The 26070-nt window shown below is 37.9% G+C and overlaps 2 protein-coding genes across 14 annotated transcripts in view; one reads left to right on the forward strand and one right to left on the reverse strand.

Moving 5' to 3' along the window:
• WDR12 (WD repeat domain 12) overlaps positions 1 to 8121 on the reverse strand; it is a 29976-nt gene extending 21855 nt beyond the window's left edge. The window contains exons 1-3 of one of the 2 annotated variants that reach the window (XM_003133592.6): positions 7734 to 8121; positions 7040 to 7087; positions 3026 to 3120 (exon numbers count right to left, since the gene is read on the reverse strand). In XM_003133592.6, coding sequence (XP_003133640.3) covers positions 3026 to 3120; positions 7040 to 7080 — 136 coding nt within the window. In that variant the 5' untranslated portion in view covers positions 7081 to 7087; positions 7734 to 8121. Of the gene's footprint in view, positions 1 to 3025; positions 3121 to 7039; positions 7088 to 7562; positions 7700 to 7733 lie in introns of those variants that run through there. The other variant, XM_013984400.2, reaches the window with a different exon arrangement.
• CARF (calcium responsive transcription factor) overlaps positions 7643 to 26070 on the forward strand; it is a 72258-nt gene continuing 53830 nt past the window's right edge. For 3 of the 12 annotated variants that reach the window (XM_021075545.1, XM_021075544.1, XM_021075553.1), the window contains exons 1-5: positions 7816 to 7938; positions 12076 to 12243; positions 17507 to 17627; positions 18135 to 18362; positions 25623 to 25743. In XM_021075545.1, the coding sequence (XP_020931204.1) occupies positions 17550 to 17627; positions 18135 to 18362; positions 25623 to 25743 (427 nt within the window). In that variant the 5' untranslated portion in view covers positions 7816 to 7938; positions 12076 to 12243; positions 17507 to 17549. Of the gene's footprint in view, positions 7782 to 7815; positions 7939 to 8709; positions 8881 to 12075; positions 12244 to 17506; positions 17628 to 18134; positions 18363 to 25622; positions 25744 to 25926; positions 25994 to 26070 lie in introns of those variants that run through there. The other 9 variants (XM_021075550.1, XM_021075549.1, XM_021075554.1 and 6 more) reach the window with 7 other exon arrangements.

Here is a 26070-nt window from a genome sequence, read left to right on the forward strand (position 1 = left end):
TTACCTTGATTAAAAAAAACCTTTTTTTATTCTAAGGAAAATCCCAAATACATACAAAAGTAGAAATAACATAATGTCCTCATTCCCATCTTGTGCCAACTCATGGACTATCACCTATACTCCTCCCTCCACTCTCCTGCTGGTTTATTTTAAAGCAAACCTCAGAAATGATGTCATTTCATCTGTAAATGCTTTAGCATGTAGCTCTACAATATAAAGACTTTCAAAAATTCACAATATTAAAAGCTAGTCAATGTTCATATTTCCTTGTTTCATAAATCTTTCTACAGTGAGCTTTTTAGAATCAGGATCCAAAGTCCTCACATAATTAACATCTTTATATTTGATTAATATCTTTTTTTCTATATAGCCACATCCTTGGCATATGGAAGTTCCCTGGAGAGGGGTTAAATCGGAGCTGCAGCTGCAGGCCTAGGCTACAGCCACAGCAACACCAGATCCGAGCCACATCTGTGACCTATGCCATGGCTTGCAGCTCCGTCCCACTGAGGGAGGCCAGGGATGGAACCCGCATCCTCACGTATACTATGTTGGGATCTTAGCCCGCTGAGCCACAACAGGAACTCCTGATTAGTATCTTTAACAGTTCTCCCTCCATTTTCCACCTGTTGACTTTCATTCGGTGAAGAATCTGGGTCATCTGTCTTATAGTATTTCTTATGTTCTGGCTTTGGTTGATTACATCTCCAAGTATCCTTTACCACGTTCCTCAACCATCTATCTACAACTTGTATATTATGCAGACCTAAATGCGTGATTAGACTGCAGGCTGGTTGGTTTGTTTTTGGCAAGAATATTTACACACGTTGTTGTATTTCCTATTGCATCACATTAGGAGGCACATTATCTCACTGTGTCTCTTCACAATATTGTTCACCTTTGGGCTCAGATAATGTCAGTCTGACCCCATCCAGCATACTGTTGTTCTGTCAGCCTTTTACTTAATTAGTGACTTTAGTAGCTACTCATAATCACCTCTTCAATCCATTTATCATTTGGAATTACAAACTGCTAAAAATTCTTCATTATTTCTGATTAGCTATAATCCTTCTTCTTTTTTTTTTTTTGGTCTCCGTATTTTTAGGGCTTCACCTCACGGCATATGGAGGTTCCCAGGCTAGGGGTCAAATCAGAACTGTAGCCGCTGGCCTACACCACAGCCACAGCAACGCAGGGCCTGAGCTGCATGTGCGACCTATACCATAGCTCATGGCAACGTCAGATCCTTAACCCGCTGGGTGAGGCCAGGGATCAAACCCGAGTCCTCGTGGATGCTAGCAGGGTTCACTAACCACTAAGCCAGGACAGGAACGCCGCTATAATCCTTCTTAAAGAATTCCCTCATTGACTCTTTGGCTTGCTACTTTTAAAAAATCTGTATCACTTGCATCTACAATTCAAAATTAATGACTCAGTTATTCAATTTAGACAAAAAAGACAAACCAATGTTCATCTACAAGTTTAGAGAAACATGCAAACGTTTGGGTAACGACGAACCACCATATATCGGTATTGCAAAACATCTATTGCAAGAAAATAATTCTTATTCTAGTTCAAAGAGTTTTTCAACTAGTATAATATATGACATTCTTGAAACTCAGAAAACTAAACTATACGTCAAAATCTCTATACTACATCCATGATGAAAGACAAGGGCTGATAGGAAACGCCATGTGAATATCTCTGCATCAAGAATTCTATCTTGCTAGCAATAAAAAGAACTTATCCCCTCCCCCTGCCAAAAAAAGTTGTTTAAAAACATCATCTTAAACTTAACAAAAAAGTTATGAAACTATTTGAAGATGAAGGGGAAAACATTAGGCATTAGTTTATAATTTTCACTTCCCCATTACTTCAATTAGGGTAGAATCAAAAGAGCTTTGAAGCATCAGAAACATCTGCATAAAAATATGCTCGCCTCTAAATGATAGCTCTATTGACAAATTTTTATTTTTTATTTTTTTTAATTTTTGCCACTCCCACAGCATGCCGTAGTTCTTGGGCCAGGGATCAAACCCGTACCAGAGCAGTGACCCAAGTGACAACACTAGATCCTTAACTGCTAGGCCACCAGAGAATTACAACAAATTTTGTTTTTAAATCTCATGCTTTATTCATTTTCAGTTTTTCATGTTTTAATCTTCTATTATATGTATGGTTTCATCGCCTTTTAAAGGAACATAATATAGAAAATTTCAAAAATACATAAAAGTGGAGAATAATACAGTAAACCTTCTTATACGTAGCATCCATTTGCAACAGTTATCAACTTATGACCAATCTTCTTCGATCCATACTTTTGCATACACTGTCATATTAATTTTGGGGGCTAAAAATTTATAGTCATGCAATAGCCTAAGTTTAATATGCTATTTTTACATTTATAGCTTTATGAATGTTTTACTTGATACTTTTGCATGTTTATAAATGTTTGATTTGTCCATTAATTTTTAAATGAATGTTAAATACTTAGATAAAATACCAAGTATTTGGCATTTGTTATTGGACTGTTATCATATAAAAAAATCTCAAATACAGATGTTGTCATTTTGTTATTATACAAATTCGTTACCATACAAAATACTGGCATTTGTATCATACAAAAGAAATACTCAAATACAAATATTGTTTTGTTTTGTAGAAGTATAGCAACTGGGGCTACATCAAGATGCTTGTTCTATGCCTATCCAACCTAGCCCTCACAATCCTTGATTACCTCTACATCACAACTTTTACACTAAAATCTGTACTCCTAAATTTCAACCACCTTATATCCATACTGCCTTAAAAACAAATTAAACTGAATTTTTCTTCTGGAAAACTTATTTCAAAGTATCATGTAGCAAGAAAATCCATGTTATAAATGTATAAGTTTTACCATTATAAATGTATGCAGTATTAGAAAATAAGGCCAAAAAAAGGGAAATAAATAACACAGCGATATATTTTAGTTTAGGTGGTGTCCCTGTGCCCTCTCCAAACTTCTCAGAGTATATATACCCACCATTTTTGGCCTCCAGCAATTTATTGATGATGTTACTAAGGTCAGCAATTTCAGAGGCTGCAGGAATCGAGAAGGGAACATCATCTACCGCATATCTATAAAAAGGAAATGACACGTCAAGATCAAGTCTACAGATATTTTAATAAACGTGCATTTATTCATTCAACGAACATTTGCTGAGTATCTAAAACATGCCAGACATTTTGCTACATGGAGTTAAAAAATGAATTAACCTGTGGTCTCTGTTCTCAGAAAGGGTAAAAGTCTGATAATCAAATACAAGGAAACTGTAAGAACAATGTCATAAGTAATGTATAAAATGGGAGAACAAAGAAGCAGTAGATCATTTCAAACACAGAAAAAGAGGATGGGAGAGCAGAGTTTGAAAGGATGCACAAAAAAGACCACCCTTAAGCTATGTCTAGAAAAGTGAATTTTTGCTAAGTAAAATGAAGGAAGACAGAAATAAGGGGTACAGGAAAACAGGGAGAGAAGCAAAAAAAAAAAACCCAAAAAACAAAAAACAAACCTAAGAGTCACTCAACTGCCCACCCATTTTCTTATTCCAGAAAATGTTATTTTACTCTAGATAGTGAACAAAGATAACATTAAGAGATGCGCATGAAGTGGATTAGATACTGTGTGAAGCACTTTTTACTTCTTTCCCTAGTCAATGAGGAGCCACTGTCTAAGTAAAAGAATATCATCAGAATTTTGTTAGTTAGATCTTTCTTGGCAGCACTGTGGAGACTGGATTAGAGGCATACACAACAGAAGAGAGATTAAGAAACTCTTAGAAGAGAGAATGAAAAGAATATTCTTGCAAACCATGTATCTGATAAGGAACTGTACATAAAATATATAAAGAACACTTAAAACTCAATAAAAAAGATAACCCTATTTTAAAAATGGGCAAAGAACCAAAATAGACATTTTTCCATAAGAGATATGCAAAAGGCCAACAGGCAAATGAAAAGATGCTGAACACTGTTAGTCATCAAAGAAATGAAAAACCACACAGATATCATTTTCATACCCACTAGGATGGCTACAATAAGAAAGACAGATAGTAAGTCTTGGTGAGTACGTGGAGAAATTAAACCTTTATTCATTGCTGGTAGGAATGTAAAATGGTACAGTTGCTTTAGAAAAATCTGGTAGTTCCTCAAAAAATTCAACACAGAATTACCATTTGACCCAGCAATTTCATTCCTAAGTACTACCCAAGAGAAATGAATATGTATGCCTACACAAAAACTCGTACAAAAATGTGCACATCCCCACTATTTCATATCAGCCAAAAGGTGAAAACAACCTAAAGTCCAACAACTGAATAATGAAACACGATGTGGTATATATACACAATGGAGTATGATCTGGCAGTAAAAAGGAATGAAGTACTGATACATATATATTAAAACATGGATGAACCTTGGAAAACACCAAACTAAGTGAAAGAAGCCAGCCACAAAATACCACTTATTGTATATTTCCATGTATATGAATGTCCAGAACAGACAAACCTTTAGAAACAGAAAGTAAAATAGTGATTGCCCTGGGCTGAGGGGATCTGGAAGTATTTGGGGGGTGGGATAACAGATAAAGAATGGTGAAAAATGTTCTAAAATTTCCTGTGATGATGGTTGCACGATTCTGCAAATATACTCAAAACTACTGAATTAGACAATTCAAATGATGTATGTGAATTACATCTCAACAAAGTTGTTACAAAGAACAAAAACAAAAAAGTCTCTGTAAGGCCTGAATTAAGGCTGTATATGTGGGTAATGGAGAAGTTTCAAAAGATGTTAAGGTAGAACTTAACAGGGCTCATCAAGACATGCTGTAATTTATCTTTTTGCCACAATGGAAGGGTAGGTGCAGAGGGTTCAGAACTTGTTAAAATGTAGATTCTAAATCAGGTAGCGTCTGAGATTGATGCATTTTCTTACCAGTTCCCAAGTAATACTGATGTTGCTGGTTCTCAAACTATACTTTGAGTATTAAGGCTATAGTTATATACTCATCATGCCAAAAAAAGCAAGCAGTTATTTAGGTTCTCCTAAAGGTAACAAAACCTACAAATTAAAAGTTTTGGTTTACTATTTTGGCCAGTAAAATGAGGGGGAGGGTAGCACAACTCACTCAAAATATGACTCTACACATATATGTAAATTATACGCAAAGTGAGAAAATCTATTACCCCCCAATTTTAGTGATCAGAACATATTATGTGGAAGGACAAAGTAAGTCTAATTTGTAGGTTTTGTTACCTTTTTCGCAAATCTAAATATACACAAACTCTAATGTATACACATAACACACATGACATTTATCTGCTTATTCCGGGAGTTAAAATACAGTGATCAATGATTATTTCCTAAAGCTTCATGTTAGTCTACAACAATCTTCATAAAACTTTCAACTGGAAAAAAACATAGTGATTATGCTACAGCATCACCGTATTCCTTGAGAAGTATTTAGGCTAAGTACACATACATATGTGCACTGATAATACAATTTACATATACTGTAAGCAACAATACAAGATAAGTGAATATGATTTACCAGGTCAACTCATAAAGCTACAAACACAGAATGAAAAGTGTAATTTTTTTTTTTTGTCTTGTCTTTTTAGGGCCACACCCACAGCGTATGGAGGTTTCCAGGCCAGGGGTCTAATTGGAGCTGTAGCTGCGGGCCTACACCACAGCCACAGCAATGCTGGATCTAAGGCACGTCTGTGACTTACACCACAGCCCAGGGCAATGCCGGATCCTTAACCCACTGAGCCAGACCAAGGACTGAACCCGAGTCCTCATGGATACTAGTCGGGCTCGTTAACCACTGAGCCACGATGGGAACTCAAAGAAGTGTAATCTTTTTTTTTTTGTCTTTTTGCCTTTTCTAGGGCTGCACCCTTGGCATATGGAGGTTCCCAGGCTAGGGGTCTAATCAGCGCTGTAGCCAGCGGCCTACTCCAGAGCCACGGCAACACAGGATCCAAGCTGCGTCTGCTATCTGCGACCTACACCACAGCTCACAGCAACACCAGATCCTTAACCCACTGAGCAAGGCCAGGGATCAAACCTGCAACCTCATGGTTCCTAGACGGATTAGTTAACCACTGAGCCACGACGGGAACTCCAAGAAGTGTAATCTTAATTGAGGTAGTATTTTTTTCAGTTTAGAGCTTACATTAGCTTGTTAATACAACAAATATTTACTATTTATCATCAGCACCAGAAAATCTCGGCAAACATTTGACTCAGTCAATCCAAGAAGAATAATATAGTCCCTACCATCAAGAGGCATTCTATATAATCAGAGATAGAACACAAAAAGTTAAATAGTAGTGTGCTATATGCCACAAAACAGAATACAACTAGGTTTCAAATGAATGCTACATACCTGCAGAACATTTGTAAAATTGGTAAAAATGTTTATATACATACAGGTATGCATACACAAAGCTCTGTATGTATACCATACATACACTATGTATGTATATAAATACACAAGTTTGTAACTGAATTGACTTCACACTCCTACCTAAAGCCAGTTCTATCAACCCCCTATTGAGAGCTCTACTTTCTAGCCTGGTTTAGAACGGCATTGTCTATTACCTATTTAAGAAAATGAAATCGTGTTTTCGGATACTGGGAAACACCACTAGCAGACAGGATATAACGACTTGGCCTGTTGTTAATTGTTCAGTTACATATAATGCGCTTCATTCAGGACGCAAACCTAAGGCCTTTCAGGCCCCTCTACACTTCAAATTACACAGAGCTTGAGAAGCCAGGCAGAAGGATCGGTGATCCTTGAGAAATTCTCGCTAGGTACTGCTTTCACCCGGGCGGAAAACGCGCTCAAGCGAGGAGTCTAGCAAAACAGAAAAAGTGAGTTGACGGCAAAGACAACCAGGGATGCACAAGGCCATCCCTAAGCGGTCATTTCAAAGAATCCCAGGGAAGGGAGAAGTGGGTAGAGGAAGAGAGTAAGCATACTTACTTTTTGTTGTCAGTGAAGAAGCGTGTCTGGAGCTGAGCCATGGCTTGCCTACAGAAACGTACAGGGTAACAGTTAGATAACCCGTGCTCGGGTCTTTAAGGCTACAAAAAGAGGTTGCTCAAAATTACACTGCACGTGTATATGAAAAACTGCAGTCCAACTCCGGGCTTCCGCTTTCCTTCCTCCGGCCTGCCTAGCCAGAAAGCACCACGAGGCTCCCCTTCCACAAGGCCCAGCCCACAAACATCGACTACCTATTCCTAGATTTAGGAGTCATCGATTAGTAAGGCATAGTCTTAAAGGCGACGTTTCCCTTTAATTTTGTTTGTATTTAAAAAATATATATATTTAAGCTTGCGCTCGATTATGAAAATACAGAGAGGCCTGATTCAAATCCGCTTATCCGCGCTCTCTCTCTCTCTCTTTTTTTTTTAAAGAGGCCATCCTTAGGCCCGATAATTCAAACACAGCTCCTAGATACTACAAACCCCAGAAAGCAGCGCTTGTCAGAAGCTGTACCCACTGGGAATTGTAGTCTTTCTTGCCTCTCTCCCCTAGGGATATCTTATTTGCATTAAACCTTCCCGACTCCAGCCAAATATCTATTATATTTCCTCTGCCATCAGCTTTAATTCACGAAAGCCTTTCCGGGCTTATCTGCTCAAGCATACTCCCAATCACACTTTCGGTCTACCGAGATTTTTCTTGGTGTTTCGCCACTAGCTTCAAGCTTTAGATCCAGGTGAGAGGAGGGGATACGAAAGAAAGAACGAATCAGAAGGGAAACGCGACGGTGGCTGATAGTGGTCTTATCTCGAGCGACTGCGCTGCGCGCTCCCGGAGGGGTGCGCCTGCGCACTGTGAGGGTCTCCATGGCGGGGCCTCGGAGCCAAGACGAGGTTGAGTAGACTCGTTTTGAATTTTCTTCCCTCTACTCCAGCACTTTTTGGACTTCCCTTCTCGCCCTATAGGGCGCTCGGCCGCGGTGGGACTGGGGGAGTCCGAGGTTTGGGAGAGCTGTCTGCGCCGACGGACGGGACACTACCTCCCAACCCCCCTTTCTTCCTGCTGCCTCCTCCTCCCGCCGCCTCTTGACCCGCCCGGTCCCTGAGCAACCGCCGGCCCCCGCCCCCTGCTGCAACCCGGCGTCGGTGGCGCCTTCAGCGCCCCACCTTGGGCGGTATTCGGGGCCCTATGTGTCGAGGCCTACTGCGCCCCGCCCGGGACGGGGTTCGCTGGAGAAGGTGGAAGTTCGTGTTTTTAGGAGGGTTTCAGAGCGCAAGGAAGAACCGCCTTGGATTCGGACCCCTGGGCTGGAGCGCCCAGTGTGTAGTCCCATGCGCAGCCCCGCGCCCCGCTTTTTAGAGTTCTTTTTTTCTCTTTAGGAGCCCCCTTTTAATTTCCTTTTAGAAGGAGAAAGGCGTCCTCCCACACTCTCTACGGTTTTTTACCTTTTCTTTCTTTTTTTTTTTTTTGAAGTCACCCAAAGGCCTAATGGTCCCGGGAATTATTCTAATACAACCGAGTTGTTTTTTTGAGGAAAGATGGATGGAGAGATACTATCTAGAAGGAGAAAGGCGTCCTCCCACACTCTCTACGGTTTTTTACCTTTTCTTTTCTTTTTTTTTTTTTTTTTTTTTGAAGTCACCCAAAGACCAAATGGTCCCGGGAGTTATTCTAATGCAACCGAGTTGTTTTTTTGAGGGAAGATGGATGGAGAGATACTATCTAGATTTCATAGTCGCTTTTTAAGGCATTCATTAGAGAAGCTCCAAGAGGGAAATTTAAAGAGACAGCAGTTTAGAGTAAGGCAGAACTGGATTGCAAAATTTTGGGAAGGGGTATGTGTGCAGGTGAAAACAACTAAAGCTCTCCTTGGTTACGTTGCTTAAAGATGTACTACGATTAAGTAGACGCCTGGTTTTTAAATCAATCATAGACTATGAGAAGGAATTTAAACAATTGTAAGCGAAAAATAATCTGTTATTAGCAGCAATGACAGTGAAATTAGGACCGTTTTCCGTTTACTCACCTTAGAATGTGGGTAGTGGAACCGGAATGCCTTATTTCGAATCCTGCCTCCGCTACTTAATAACTTCTCTGTGACACATCTTGGTCAACTGTGAGATTAAGTGCCACAGAGTAAATGTTAACTATTATTACCACCATTACCCTTTAGATACCAGGTGAACTAGAAGCTTTGACAACGTGAATAAGGACTAGCCTCATGATTAGAAGAGTAAAATGAAAAAACCTCTGTGCTGAGGGCCTAGGAAAGGACTAGACTTGCAAGTAGAATCCGTGGTCATTTAACCATGTGCATCATTGTAATTTTAAGAACTGTATGTCTTAGTTAGACCACCTGAAGCTTGAAACTTTTTTTCCTTCTTAATTGAAGTCTTGCTATTTAACCCATATATTTTGAATTTGGTAGAAGTAAAAAGAAATTTGACAGTTTCAAATATCATTTGCTTTAATCATATGTGATTTTTAAGTTACAGTAGTAAAATTGAATTAAAATTCTTAAAACTTGAAATAAATCTAATAGTTTTTCAGATAATTTTAGTAGTATATCATTGGTTAAAATATATTTTTAAATGTATAGTTAATCAGATTAATTTTTAACTATTATGTTTTAAAATTTATCAAAATAAAATACTATACCTGGTAGTTAATACAGGTTGATCCTAATTCAAATGGAAAAATATGATCAGTAAGATACAAAACCTAAATATGTGCTTAATAAGACTTCAGTTTGCAAAGCAGAAATGTTGAGTTCACTGAAATATGTGTTTCATTTGACTGAGACCTTTTTTAAGGGAAAATTAGTTAACATTCCAGGATAGCTGAACACCTACTCTGATGGCTTGGATGCTTTTTCAGCAGTGACTTATGTGTCGCATTTGGTGTTCACTCCATGTAATACCTAGAGTAGTTAGTATTTTTACTTTGAATGTTTTTCTTTACTAAGAACATTAACTTCAAGCTTTTGGTTATAATGATTTCCTACATGATTCATTTCCTAAGGTCCTTATGAAGACACATTGTTATCTGGAGAACCACAGCTTGGAAAATATGTTTCTCTTTATTAGAAGTTTATTTATTTCTGTATATGATAGCATGGTATGGTATGATAAAAAGAGTATGCATAGATATGGTATGATATAAAGAGTAAACCAGTCCTGATTTGGGTGATTTCTTTCCCCTACTTTTGAACTAAGCTCGAATGTTCTGTGATCTTAAGCAAGTTACTTGAGACGCCTTTGGTTTTCTTATCTATAAATAGAGATAAGATCTACCTCAGAGTTATTGTTAAGAATTAAATGAAATAATTATATAAATTCCTTAAAGAGCAAAGAGATAAAGAGATATGTATGTGCAGGGTAAGAAATGGGTAGAAAACAAGATTAAAGGGAAGTTTATGGAGAGGACAAACCTTAGATAAAAGAGACATTGTGAACATTGGCCTTAATTTTTTTTCCCTGAAAAGTTAAAAGTTAAAATAGATTGTTTATTGTTTATATTTATTTGCACACATTTAATGTTTCAATGTTGATTTAACCCACTATAACCTTCAAAACCCATCTTTTAAAAAATAAATTATTCTATAAAATATTTGTGAACTAGGAGTCTTGATTTAATTTTTGACATGACTCATTCATAGCAACTTTGTATAAATCATAAAAGGAACATTGTGTTCCTTTTATAAAAGATGAGGGAAATATTATTTTCGAAAGTACTTTTGAGCAGTATTTTTTTGTAGTTAATAAGGTCAGACACTGATTTTTAAATGTAAGATTTTTATATGCTTTAAATCTTGTGACATTAACCAAGGTACCTAGAATTAAGAGAAACTCTAAACTTCAAGTGGCTTTATCCTTTAGTTAGTCTATTTGGGAATTTGCCCTTAGATTATTGGTTTTAACAGATAAATTTTGCCGCACAAAAGTCTGGGAAAACTCAAAAAATAATTAAACATTAAGGTAATTTTTAGAAATTGCAGCTAAGAAATACCTTTAATGTTTTGAACAAATAGATTTGCTGTTGTACAAAATCATGGAGTTCCCACTGTGTCACAACGTTATTGGTGGTGTATTGGAAGCTCTGGGACGCAGGTTCGATCCCCAGCCCAGCACAGTGGGTTAAGGATTCTGCATTGCTGCAGCTGCAACTTAGGTCGAAACTGTGGCTCAGATAGGATCCCTGGCCTAGGAACTCCATGTGCCTCAGGGCAGCCAAAACAGAAAAAAGAAAAGAAAAAATGCTATTGAACACAATCAAAGCAGCAGTAACTCCCATAGGGTCCACAGAGACTGGCATAACTACAGCCTGAATAATGTCTTCCCCTCTGCCTTGTATTCGATGTGTATAAACAAGAAAAGCCCCGTTTCTCCATAAATTAAAACATTGAACTTCTAACTTAACAGTTTCTTCCTAATCTTTGTTCTTGATATGAGGTAAAACCTACTTTTGAAAATGTGATATGAAACATTCTAGAAAGCAGTTTGCCAGCAAAATTTAATGGCCTTAATGTGTCTTCTGAACTCATATCATTAACTCTCTAGATTACATTTTTAATACTTTCTCTTTTCTGCTGTTCTCTTTATCCAATCCCAATACTGCTTAAGAAAGAAAGAAATTTATCACGTTAATGCTAGGATTTTTTAGGGGATGAGGTATGGGGAGGGGACCCCTTATTCTCAAGCTTATATGGCCCCAAGATATGCCCAATTAGTAAATATTTTGATAGTGGAGAAAAATGCAATTTACCGTGGAGATCTTTGTTTCTGTAGTAGTTATAGAATGCGAGAGTTGAAACAAGGCCTTGGTCCAAATAGCCAACACAGAGATGAAGTCACCTACCCCTACACATGCAGTCTTCCATAAAGACAGTTTTAGTATTTAACTGCAACAGTTTTGGGGTCAACTATACCAGGCCAGTAATACTATTTTATAATAAAATCTGCATAACAAAATCTAGTAGCTTTCTCTATGTGTAGGAAAATAAATATACATTGAATACCTTCTCATTACAGAAAAAAATGTTGCGGTGAAGACATAATTACAAGCTTTCACTTAAATGAAGCCACAACCATCATGATTTAGGGCCCCCACGAGGAAGAACTTAAGTGGAAAGGAGAGTGCTTTTCTGGGCAAAGAAGAATGCTTGAGGCCTGAATTTAAAATTGAGCAACTACGTGAAGGTAATAGTTTTATTTTTAACTAATTGAAAGTAGAAACTCTATAAAAGTTAACTATTGTCTCACATATTAATGAAAAAGTCAAATTACACTTAGTATATGGTTTTGTTCTGCTTATGGTTACCAGTTGGAAAAAAATATATTATACCTAACTGCTTGATATCTTCATTCTTTAAAACTTTACTTTGACATAGTTAATTAAAAGTTAGGGATAATAATCTATATAGCATGTGCTGACATTGAGGTTAGATGGGAAAATGGGGTATTGTAAATCACGGTGCAGTTGTCAGGATTGAGGAGTATAAATTAATGGAAGAACTAGGGGAGGAAGGAGTAATACTTCTCACTTCATTCAAATTACTTTTTGAGGAGTTCCCACTGTGGCTCTGCGGAAACGAATCTAACCAGCATCCATGAGGACACAGGTTTGATCCCTAACCTCACTCAGTGGGCTAAGGGTCCAGCCTTGCCATGAGCTGTGGTGTAGGTCACAGACGCGGCTCAGATCTGGCTATGGCTATGGCATGGTACAGCAGCTGTAGTTTCAGTTTGACCCCTAGCCGGGGAACTTTCATGTGCTGCTGGTGCATCCCTAAAAAAATATATATATTTTTTGAAAAGGATGTTTGTAACTTAAAAATGTAATTTTAATCTCCACTGAAACAATGAGTTAGGTTAACAGATGTTGAAACCCACTTTTCCGTGTAAGAACCATAAAGACTTTATCCTGTGCAGCATATTGAAAGGAAAATTGTGAGTTTTTAATTCCCAGAAGATATAGGAAAAGAAGTTATCATTCTCCCATTTGCACAATCCCAGTCTGGGCAGGGTTCTGAATTGGGTGGTTTATATTTGTTGATCATCCTATGTCATCCTAGTGCACTTCCCTGGGGCATTGTCTTGCTCTCCTTCTTCACTGCAGCATCTAGTTCACCCCGCTGCTGAATCCCATTTAAGTACTCTTGTCTCAAATATACCTGCTTTCTCACCTCCAAACTAGACTTTTCAGGGAGCTGTTTTAAATTCATCTTAAAGGAAAAAAGCTGTCCATACATAAATCTACACGAATTTATTAATGACTGATAATCTCCAGAGTTGTTTTTTTTAAAGAGAAAATCCTTATTAATGCCAATGAATATTTCTTTGATGAAATTTCAGATAGAGAAAGTAAACAAAATGGAAAACAATTTAAATCAGTAGGGATAATTTGTATTGGAATGAGGGCATCTATTAGAAGACAGAGTCAGTTTTTTAGAATTTTTTTCCCCTAAGCTATTTTCACCTTTTACCACTCCTTACTAAGATCTTCTTTTGGATCTGTTTACAGAATATTTTCTCAGTGGTGGTAATTCCTGCATACTTAGAAACTCTAGCTTTTTGTGGGGTCAGATATCTTTAGATTCCTTGTAAGAGGGCTTTTGTGTGTTAAGCACTGCCAGTAATTAAATTTCAACCGGGAAAAGTTGAGAACAAACGTGAACAAAGAATTTCTTTCAGCATCTTTAATTTGTTAACCTGTTCCCCCCCAATTTTTTTTTAAAACCATGTCTTATGAAGGAGGGAGCTTTGTCTGTTATCTTGAAAACGTTCCCATTGTAACATAAAGAGTGGGCTTTAGGACTAATATATGTAGGTTTGGGTTCTTGTTCAGCCACCTAATATATTTGTAGTCTTTGGAAAGTTACTTAAATGCCTGAGTCTTACTTCCTTATATGTAAATTGGAGCAAATAACTGAATCACAGGGTTATTGAAAGGATTAAATAAAATGGCATGTATAAAACACTGAGCTTAGTGCTTTGCTATGATAAGTGCTCAATAAATGATAGTTTCCATCGTGGTGCAGTGGAAACGAATCCGTGTAGGAACCATGAAGCTGTGGGTTCAATCCCTGGCCTCGCTGAGTGGGTTAAGGATTTGGCGTTGCCGTGAGCTGTGGTGTAGGTCGCAGATGCAGCTCAGAGCCTGCGTTGCTGTGGCTGTGGCATAGGCTGGCACCTGTAGCTCTGATTTGACACCTAGCCTGGGAACCTCCATATGCCTTGCGTCTGGCCCTAAAAAGAAAAAAAAAAAAAAAAAAGATAACCTTATAACCTTTTATGGTGGTGAGCCTCAGTTTCCTTTTCTGTAAAATGTTGATAATAGATCCTGTATCACAGAATAGCAGAATGATTATTAATATTTCTAGTTAGTAATTCTTAAGTATAACATTCAGTGAACTTTAAATTGTTTTGTAGCTATGGTACTTAAATTAATAATTTTCATGTATTCTATCATAATAGTCATAATATTTACAAATCAAAATTGGGAGTTCCAATTGTGGCTCAGCAGGTTAAAAACCTGATTAGTGTCCATGAGGATGCAGGTTTGATCCTTGGCCTCCCTCAGTGAGTTAAGGATCTGGTATTGCCATGAGCTGTGGTGTAGGTTGCAGACACAGTTCGGATCTGGCATTGCTGTGGTGAAGGCTGGCAGCTGCAGCTCCAGTTGGACCCCTAGCCTGGGAACTTCCATATGCTCTGAGTACGGCCCTAGAAAAAGCAAAAGAAAAAATAATAATAATAACAATAAAAAATTAAAAATAAAAATAAAGAAGTCTCAAAAAATTTCTACTCTTAATGTCATCATGTTTAAACAGTGAATATTACACTGTATTTTGTTAAATTGTATTCTTGGAGTTCCCTCATGGCTCAGTAGGTTAAGGATTCAGAATTGTTACTGCTGTGACTCTGGTGACATGTTCAGTCTCTGGCCTGGGAACTTCCGCATGCTGCAGGCATGGCCAAAAAAAAAAAAAAAAAAAAAATTTGTATTCTCAACAGCAGTTATTTCAGTTTAAATATGTCCTTCAGTGGGACTTTATTTTCCGCTGGATCTAACTTTGTAAAAGTTTTCTCTTTGAATAGAGTTCTTGAATTTTTATACTCAATGTACATTAGAAATCCATCAATAAACTATTTCTCCCACCCTCAACCCCTAGCCTCTGACAATCACTAATCTGTTCTTTGCATCTATGAGCTTGTTCTTTTTTTTTTAATGGCCGCACCTGTGGAAGTTCCCATCCAGGTGTTGAATCCAAGCCACAGCTGCAACCTGTGCTGCACAAGCAGTAACATTGGATCCTTTAACTTACTGTGCTGGGCCAGGGATTGAACCTACACCTCCCCAGTGACCTGAGCCACTGCAGTTGGATTATGAGCTTAGTTTTTATTTTAGATTCCACATGTAACAGAGATCATATGGTATGTGTCTTTTTTTTTTTTTTTTTTTTTTTTTTTTTTAAATAGCCGCACCTATGATATATGCAAGTTCCCTGGCTATGGGTTGAATCGGAGCTGCAGCCTCAGCCTGTGCCACAGCCATGGCAACCCTAGAACCGAGCTGCATCTGCAGTCTGTGCTGCTGCTTACAGGAATGCTGGATCCTTAACCCACTGAGTGAGACCAAGATCAAGCCCACATCCTCACAGAGACTATGTTGGGTTCTTAACCCACTCAGCCACGATGGGAACTCCTTGTATTTGAGTAGGATTATTTAAAATTATCTTAAAATATGTAATGGCAAACCTTATAGATTTTCTGACATGATTGATTTTACAAATGTATGTTTGGATGCTATCACAAAAAATAAATTTCCTTTGTATTCAAATATATATACTAAATAAGTTTTTTTTGTTTGTTTGTTTGTTTGTTTGTTTGTTTGTTTTTATAAGGGCTGCACCGGTGCATATGGAAGTTCCCACGCTAGGAGTTGAATCGCAGCTGCAGCTGCCAGCCTGTACTACAGCAACATCAAATCCAAACCTCGTCTGTGACCTACACTGCAGCTCACGGAAGTGCCAGATCCTTAACCCACTGAGTAGGGCCAGGGATCAATCCCACATACTCATGGATACTAGTTGGGTTTGTTACGGCTGAGCCACAATGGGAACTCCTAAATAAGTCTTAGATACAGGTATAAATATAAATTAGGGTTCAGAGTGATGGAATTATTGTATATCCTGATTGTGATGATGATTATGTGTGTTAAAATCCATAGAACTATAGGAGTTCCTGTCATGACTCTGCAGTTAATGAACCCAACTAAGATCCATGAGGATGCGGGTTTGATCTCTGGCCTTGCTCAGTGGGTTAAGGATCCAGCGTTGCCGTGAGCTGTGGTGTAGGTCGAAGATGTGGCTCGGATCTCGCAGTTATAGCTCTGATTCGACCCCTAGCCTGGGAACCTCCATATGCCGTGGGAGCAACCCAAGAAAAGGCAAAAAGACAAAAAAAAAAAAAAAAGAGTTCAAGTAATGCATGTTAATTGAAAAAATAAAATTTAAATTTTTTTTTAAAAAGAATGTACTCTGTCTTTTGAAAAATAAAATTAAACTAGTGGGTTCTTAAAAAGATTCTATGAAGTTTATTTTGTATTATAAATTTTTCAATGGTCTTCTTCACCAGCTTCACTTTGACTTTACTCCAATTTTGAGACATAAATCAGCAGAATCCAGTAGTAACTATCATGTAGTAGGCCACAGTTTCTGAACCTGAGCACTGTTGACATCTTTATGTGGGGGCTGTCCTGGGCATTGTAAAGTGTTTCACAGTACCCCTAGCTTTTGCTCATTAGATACCAGAAGCACTCTCTCCAGTTGTGACAACCAAGAAAGTTTCCAGACATTGCGCAATATACCCAGGGGGCAGAAGATGGTGGGGTATGTTGGAGGCAAAATTGCATGCAGTTGAAAACCACGGTGGTAGGCCTAAGTGGCTCAAACTTTTCGGAATACATATCTTCATTTTCTAAGCTTGTCATGCCGATATTAATTGGTATAATTGTGTGTTGTAGTAAGAGTTGTGTGTGTATAATCTCCATCTGCACCAAGAGATCTCTTTTTAAATTATCTAATGCTGCAGTAGGGCATGGCTCATTAAATTAAAAACCTTTATTTGCATTAAATCTTTGTAAAATGAGGGTTTTAGAAGTATTCGAAGGGGTGTAACCATAGTATTTGTCACATAGCAGCAGTCTTAATAAACTAGTACATTAGTGTAATAAGGATAGGGTGAGGAAACTACGTAATAAGAATCTTTGCTCTGCCTTGAATTTATTCTTGTGCCTTTGCAAGTCATTTAACAAGAAAGAACGTTTATTATAGGGTATAAGTGATTTAACCATAATCATATAGGGTAACACAGTAGGGGAGATGAGAAATTTGTTTAAGACAAACATTTCACAAAAATATTAAGTGCTTTAGTTGACAAGGTATTTAAACTCTTTCAGCTATTAAATAATAGAAGAAAATGGAATTGAATATGGTATCAGTATGGAACAGTCTATTGATTCATTAAGAGTCGACCATAATGATTCCGAAGAGACAAAAACAGATTCTCAGGTATTCGAGGTAGGGATACTGTTGGGAATGTTTTTCCATTCTAATGGAAAATGACATGCATTTAATAGTTTTTTATGCTTAAGGAATAATGTTATATTTAATGCATTTAAGAATTTTAACTCTTGGAAGTTCCTGTCATGGTGTAGCGGAAACAAATCTGACTAGGAACCATGAGGTTGCAGGTTCAATCCCTGGCCTCACTCAGTGGGTTAAGGATCCGGCATTGCCATAAGCTGTGGTGTAGGTCGCAGATGGGGCTTGGATCCTGTGTTGCTGTGGCTGTGGCATAGGCTGGCAGCTCCAGCTCCAGTTAGACCCCTAGCCTGGAAACCTCCATATGCTGGGGGTGTGGCCCTTGAAAGGACCAAAAAAAAAAAAGAAAACTCTTGCAAAAAGTAAAGTGAATAACTGAAAAATGAGTGTTTCCATTTTTATTAAAACACTTTTTTTAATTGTGACATTATATTTTACAAACACTTAAGTGTTTTTTGTTTTTTGTTTTTTTCTTTGCAAAAGCGTCTAACCTGTATGGACTCCAGGGATCCTTCTTTTGAACAAAATGGTTCTCCTAAAGTTTTACCTGTTACTACTCCTGAAGCAGAAAATTCACTCATATCACAGAATATACCACAGCCTCTGACGCAGACACAGACTCTTTCTGCAGAGCAGTTCCACTTAGTGGATCAAAATGGGCAACCTATTCAATATGAGCTTCAGGCATTGGGTGATTCTAATGCACAAATGGTGAGTAAGTTTTTAAAATAACCAGTTTTATGCTACTTAGCAAAATGTATTAGTCTTACTAGATGGCCTTGATTTCTTGACACTGTTGATTTATGTTGCTTTGAAAATACTGTTTCCGTGACAGTAATTTTTAAGTCATGTCAGGATTTTAAAAGATTTCCTTTCAGGACTACAAATAGTACTTCAAACCAATATATCACAGCCACTATGTCTAGGCAGACTAGTGCTTTGAGATCAGTTGGAAATGTAGCATAATCTGTAACTAGTGCTAAAGTTCCAGAGCCTACATATTACTTATATTTGCTTTTTGTGTGTGTTTTTATCCCAGCTCCCCCTTTTTGCATATACATTTGACTGAACTCAAGCTTATTGCTCTATCAACATGTCAGTTACTATTTGCATGTCACATGTTGATACGGTTTCTTGAAGAAAAATCAGTGGAAGTACAGTGGAATAATGGAATTTAGACGTAACCTTACTGATCTTTATAGGTAGATATGTGAATAACAATGCATAAAGTTGGAAATACTGCTTTAAACTTTTAGCCAAAACTGTTTGTTTGTTTGTTTGTTTTGAGCCTTTTTAGGGCCACACCTGCAGCACATGGAGGTTCCCAGGCTAGGGGTTGAATCGGAGCTGTAGCTGCCCACCTATGCCACAGCCACAGCAACACAAGATCCAAGCCGGGTCTGGGACCTACACCACAGCTCATGGCAGCGCCAGATCCTTAACCCACTGAACACGGCCAGGGATCAAACGTGTGTCCTCATGGATACTACTTAGATTCATTTCCAGTGAGCCACAACGGGAACTCCTAGCCCAAAGTATTTATGACCAAGTTTGTAGTTGGAGAATAGATGAAAGATAGTTTTGATTGAAATAAAATTCCTGAGAAAAACTTATAAATTGCTCTCTGATCAATAATATACTTTCATATTAAGTAATAATATGAAATAGTATGTATCTCTTCTTAGTATTTCATATTAGTAATAATATGAAAACTAATGTATCTCTTGTTTGCCTGTATTTTCCAAACTTTCTGCAATTAATTTTAATTTAGTAAGAAAAATTGCTTTAAAATCATAACTTCAATAATAAATTATACCATAAGTAGGCAGCCATTTAACCTAAAATTAATCTTTGTTTTTGTTCCTAGTGTAGAGCATTCTAGAGTAAATCTATGTCCATTTACTCCCTCATAATCAACTTAAATTTGAGGGTTGGGGGTAATTGTTTGAGAGATGGCTAATTGTAGACAACTTCTTTTTATTTATTTATTTTTTTAGGGCCGTACCTGTAGCATATGGAAGTTCCCAAGCTAGGAGTCAAATGGGAACTACAGCTGCCAGCCTACATACACCACAGCCACAGCAACTGCAATCCAAGCCGCATCTGCGACCTACACTACAGCTCATGGCAACGCCGGATCCTTAACCCACTGAGGGAGGCCAGGGATTAAAACCTAATCCTCATGGGTACCAGTTGGGTTCTTAACCTGCTGAGCCACAGCAGGAACTCCTATAGACAACTTTTTGTGTATGTTCAGCCTCAATATGTTTCTGGGCTTACTTTAAAATGCAAAGTAAGCGTAAGTTTCTGTAACCATACTGTATCACCAGCAGAGGTTAACATGCACAAGATCATCTAGATGTAAAGCAATGGATTTTAATATTTCATGCTCAGAATGAAATACTTCCATTGCCTGTTATTTGACCTTTACTCTAGTTTCTATCAGAATGTTTAGAAAGTCTCTGTGTTCTAATGGAAGGATAAAAGAGTCTAACTGTATAAAGAGTTATTGTTTTACACATGGTACCTTTCCTTAAGAGGATGTTAAAGTTGTTTATTTGTCTCTCTCTAAAAAGAGGTCCCATTCTCTTTGCAATTGTGTTAAACTTTCTATGTAAACAATTATAAAGATGATTTTAGGATTTCCTGCTGTGGTGCAGTAGATTAAGGATCCAGTGTTGCAACAGCTGTGGCATAGGTCACAGCTGCGGCTAGAATTCGATCCCTGGAAATTTCCATATGCCAAACGCCATATATGGATATGGCTAAAAAAAGATGATTTTACATTACTTGGGGTAGGAGATGATACTGAGGGTTATTTGAAGCTATGAAATAGGAAACGTGTGGCATGAGCCTATAATAAATAAATATAAGGAACATGGAGTATAAGAAGCTATTTTCTGTAAAGAACTACAGATCAGAAAGTGGTGATATGCTAGGAAGCATAGTGGAGCTTTTTTGGTTTGTTTTTGGTTTATTTATTTATTTGGCATGTAGAAGTTCCTGGGCCAGGGATCAAACCTGTGCCACAACAGTGACCTAAGCCATAGCAGTTACAATGCCAAATCCTTAACTGCTAGGCCACCAGGAAACTCCTTTTTTTTTTTGGTCTTTTTGCCATTTCTTGGGCTGCTCCCACAGCATTTGGAGGTTCCCAGGCTAGGGGTCTGATCAGAGCTGTAGCCACTGGCCTATGCCAGAGCCACAGCAACGTGGGATCCAAACCGCGTCTGTGACCCACACCACAGCTCATGGCAATGCCAGATCCTTAACCCACTGAGCAAGGCCAGGGATCGAACTCGCAACCTCATGGTTCCTAGTCGGATTTCTTAACCACTGTGCCACGACGGGAACTCCCTATTTGTTTATTTTAAAAACACTTTAATTTTTAGAGCAGTTTTAGGTGCACAGAAAAATTGAGCAGAAAGTATAAAGATTTCCCATATACCCCCTGCCTCTCCACGTGACTAATCTTCCCCATTATCAATACCTCCCACCAAATGGAACTTTTTGTAAGAAACAACTTTTTTTTTTAAATATAGAAACTATCAAGGAACTAGTAGAGGCTGTAGTAGGTGAATCTGTAGTGGATGAGAGAAGCTTTTGGAGTGAAGCAGGGATGATATTTTTTACTTAGAAGTATTGTACACACAGAGCCAGTAGATAAAAGGCTGTTTGCCAAGATTTTCAGATTATTTTCTTGGTCTGCCTCAAATAGAATGTATTGCGGTAGATGACTCTTCAAAGCTATGTTTGTTTTCATAGCAAAGATAAATCCCTTTTTTAATAGAAAAAGTAATATCACCATTATCATATAACATGAATTGAAAGTAGTTTTTTGTATACCAGCTGGAATAAGCTAAGGAAACAGAAAATGGAGGAGACTTTTCTTTTCTTTTTTTTTTTTTTTTTTGCCTTTTCTCCCGCGGCATATGGAGATTCCCAGGCTAGGGGTCTAATCGGAGCCATATCCACCGGCCTGCGCCAGAGCCACAGCAACTCGGGATCCCAGCCGAGTCTGCAACCCATACCACAGCTCACGGCAACACCAGATCCTTACCCACTGAACAAGGCCAGGGATCGACCATGCAACCTCATGGTTTCTAGTCGGATTTGTTAACCATTGCGCCAGGACGGGAACTTTTTTTTTTTTTTTTTTGTCTTTGGAGGAGACTCTTTGCTGTTGTGCTTGGGAAACAGTTTCAAAATGGAGACCATTTCATAAATCAATCTCAATTATGAGTAAATAATAACTTTATTATATGTGTTTTATTTGGATTTAAAAATGACCACAGCACTCCTCTTTTTTAAGAATGAGCGAAATATTTTTCACAAACATTTAATCTCATTTATAAGAATTAGAGTTTAAAATAATATTGCACCTTTTAAAATCCAGTAGGGTGGAGTTCCTGTTGTGGCTCAGCAGGTTAAGAACCTGACTAGTATCCATGAGGATGTGGGTTCGATCTCTGGCCTCCCTCAGTGGGTTAAGGATCCAGCTTTGCCATGGGCTGTGGTGTAGGTCACAGATGAAGCTTGGATCCTGCATTGCTGTGGTTGTGGCTACAGCTGCAATTTGACCTCTAGCCCAGGACCTTCCATATGCTTCTGGTGCAGCCCTAAAAAGAAAAACAAATAAATACAGCCCAATGTATTTTTTTATTTTTGTCCTTTTTTAGGTTAAGTAGCATCATTAGATATTGCGAGGCAGTGCAGAGTAGTGGTTGAATGGAGTTAGGCTACTTGAGTTTGAATTTTATCTCAGGACTATATACCTCTGTGTTCCTTGCGTGAGTTTTGTAACCACTTTGTGACAGTTTTCTCATATAAAATGTGTATAGTTCATGTACATGTGATGACAATTAAATAAGGTAATTCATGTAAAGTCTGCCACTTAGTATGCACTCAACAAATGTAAAGCAGTTCATCATCAGAGTTTATATTTTTTTTCATGCTGAAGTGGTAAGAGCTATGGCAAGATCTTTAAAAAATTTTTTTATTACAGTTGATTTACAGTGTTCTTTTTTTTTTTTTTCTTTTTGTCTTTTTGCCTTTTCTAGGGCTGCTGCCATGGCACATGGAGGTTCCCAGGCTAGGGATGGAATTGGAGCTGTAGCCACCGGCCTACGCCAGGGCCACAGCAACGCGGGATCCAAGCCACGTCTGCGACCTACACCACAGCTCACGGGAATGCCGGATCCTCAACCCACTGAGCAAGGCCAGGGATCGAACCTGTAACCTCACGGTTCCCTGTCAGATTTGTTAACCACTGAGCCACGGCGGGAACTCCCTGATTTACAATGTTCTGTCAATTTCTGCTATACAGCAAACTGACCCAGTTATACATATATATTAACATTCTTTTTCTCATATTATCTTCTATCATGTTCTGTCACAAGTGATTGGATGTAATTCCCTGTGCTATACAGCAGGACCTGATTGCTTATCCGTCCTAAATGTAATAGTTAACATCTACTAACTTCAAACTCCCAGGCCATCCCACTCTCTCTCCCTCCACTCTGGCAACCACAAGTCTGTTCTCTGTGTCCATGAGTTTTTTTCTGTTATGTTTCTATTATGTAGATAGGTTCATTTGTTCCATAGTTTAGATTCCACATATAAGTGAAATCACATGATATTTGTCTTTCTCTTTCTGACTTATTTCACTTAGTATGAGAATCTCTAGTTGCATCCATGTTGCTGCAAATGGCATTGTTTTGTTCTTTTTTATGGGTGAGTAGTATTCCATTGTGTATCTTTTTAATCCATTCATCTGTTAGTGGACATTTAGTTTGTCTCCATGTCTTGGCTATTGTGAATAGTGCTGCAATGAACATATGGATTAATGTATCTTTTTGAATGAAAGTTTTATCCAGATATATGCCCAGGAGTAGGATTGCTGGAGTAGTTCTATTTTTAGTCTTCTGAGGTACCTCCATACTGTTTTCCATAGTGATTATACCAATTTACATTCCCAACAGCAATGTAGAAGGGTTCCCTTTTCTCCATACCCTCTCCAGCATTTGTTATTTGTAGACTTATTAATGATATTCATTCTACCAGTGTGAGGTGGTACCTCATTGTAGTTTTGATTTGCATTTCTCTAATAATTAGTGATGTTGAGCATTTTTTTTTTATGTGTATGGCAAGATTTTATTACAAGAAAGTTGGAAGGAAACAGTTTCTACTCTTAATTTCTAGGAAATATTTATAATTATATTTATAATTTTTTTTTTCTTTTTAAAGCCACTCCTGTGCCATATGGAAATTCCCAGGCAAGGAGTGAATGGGAGCTGCAGCTGCAGACCTGTGCCGCAGCCATGGCAATACCAGATCTGAGCCGCATCTGCAACCTGTGCCACAGCTTGTTGTAATACTTGATATAACCTGCTGAGCGAGGCCAGGGATTGAACCCACATCCTTACAGCCACTATACCAAGTTCTTAACCTGCTGAGCCACAGTGGGAACTCCTATGATTATATTTAAAGCATTCTTTTTTTGTTGAAGTTTTGGTGTTTTATTTTTTTTTCAAATTTAAAGTTTTTCAAATGACACTCTTAAAGCACATAAGAATGCTGTCTCTATAAGGCCATCAACAATGTTTTCATGTTTTGCATAGCTAAAGAGAGGTTCGGGAAAGTAGGTTGAAATAATAAGGAGAGTTCTTGCACTAGGGAAAACCAAGCACAGTGGATTTCAGATAAAACAGTAAAACTGCTTCTGTGTTAGGTAATCAAGTTTATAAGATGTTCAGAAAGTTCTGAAAATATAGGATAAATTTATTTATTTATTTATTTTATTTTTAGGGCCACACCCATGGCATATTGAGGTTCCCAGGCTAGGGATCTAATTGGAGCTGTAGCCGCCAGCCTACACTGCAGCTCACGGCAACGCTGGATCCTTAACCCACTGAGTGAGGCCAGGGATCGAATCTGCAACCTCATGGTTCCTAGTCAGATTCATTAGCCCCTGAGCCATGATGGGAACTCCAGGGTAAATTTATTTTTAAGTAATGTACTAGTTATAGTGTTAAATGATAGGCTCAAAATGTTTTTCCTTTTCTTCTTAGATAAATTCAAAGTTTACATTCCTCTAAATTTGAGGCAATGAATTCATTTGTTAACTGTGAAAAAAAAAAAAAGGATAATAAATATACAGTTTCCCTGTGCTTCCAGACTTTTGGGGGTACTCTGTAGTATTCCATATAGACCAAGATAGTATATATAAAAATACAGAGTTAGAAAAATAAATCTTGTTTAATTAGACATCTAAAAAATTACTGTTTTTAAATGAAAATGACTTCAAAAATGACACAGATGATTCCCATACAAATAGGTCAAAGATGTGTAGATAATACAGTAAGTAAAAAAAGTAAATATGTTTAGTCTAATCAAAGACTTACTCAGATTACTAAGCAGTTAGACCTCACGCCCCTGTAGTGGTTAAGACCGTAGGTGGTAAAGATCTTAGGACACAGGGTCAAACTCCCTGTTTTGAAATCTAGCTTTACTACCTATCAATTGTGAGACTTTGGAAAATATTTTCATGCACTTCAGTATTTTCATCTATAAAGTGAGGGAAATGAAATAATAGTCATTGAAGGAGTTCCTTGTGTGGCTCAGTGGCTAAGAACTCCACTAGTATCCATGAGGATATAGGTTCAATGCCTTGCTCAGTGGGTTAAGGTGCTAGCGTTTCTGCGAGCTGTGGTATAGGTCGCAAATGTGGCTCAGATCCAGTGTTGCCATGGCTGTGGCTGTGGCATAGACCGACTTCTATTTGACCCCTAGCCTGGGAACTTCCATATGCCACAGCTGCAGCCCTAAAAAGAAAAAAAAGAAAAAATAGAAATAAAAAATAAAAATAAGTATTCGTAGTAGAAGAGGGCACGTCTAATAATTTTCTAAATAGTGATTCTGTTGAATCATTATAGACTTTTGCATTTGATTTTTTTTTTTAATGCTTCCAAGATGATTGTTGCCAGCCCATCAGAAAATGGACAGGTTCTACGTGTAATTCCATCTACCCAGTCAGGAATGACACAAGTGATTATACCTCAGGAGCAGCTTGTGGATGTGAACAGTCCTCGGGGTGAGTAATCATGGGATACAGGGGGCCTAAAAATGTTTTAAAAGAACAAATGTGTATTTCAGAAAATCACCTCATAAAAGACCATGCTAAAATTTATCTCTTTGGGTAAGATTGTAAACTGAATAATTGGAAAAAGTTTCTTAGCCCAAATAAATTTCAAGTTCATTTTTCAACTCCGTCTAGGTTAGCTGTCTATTTCATTTTGGAATTCTATGAAGCTCGTTGACTCTTGCTTCCTCCCAAATGACCAGTGAGCATAAAATAAATTCTTCTTAATTTTAATAACAGTAATAATAACAGCAGCAATAACAAGAATATAGTGCTACT

The sequence above is a fragment of the Sus scrofa genome, chromosome 15, assembly GCF_000003025.6.
Source record: "Sus scrofa isolate TJ Tabasco breed Duroc chromosome 15, Sscrofa11.1, whole genome shotgun sequence".
Taxonomy (NCBI): Eukaryota; Metazoa; Chordata; class Mammalia; order Artiodactyla; family Suidae; genus Sus; species Sus scrofa.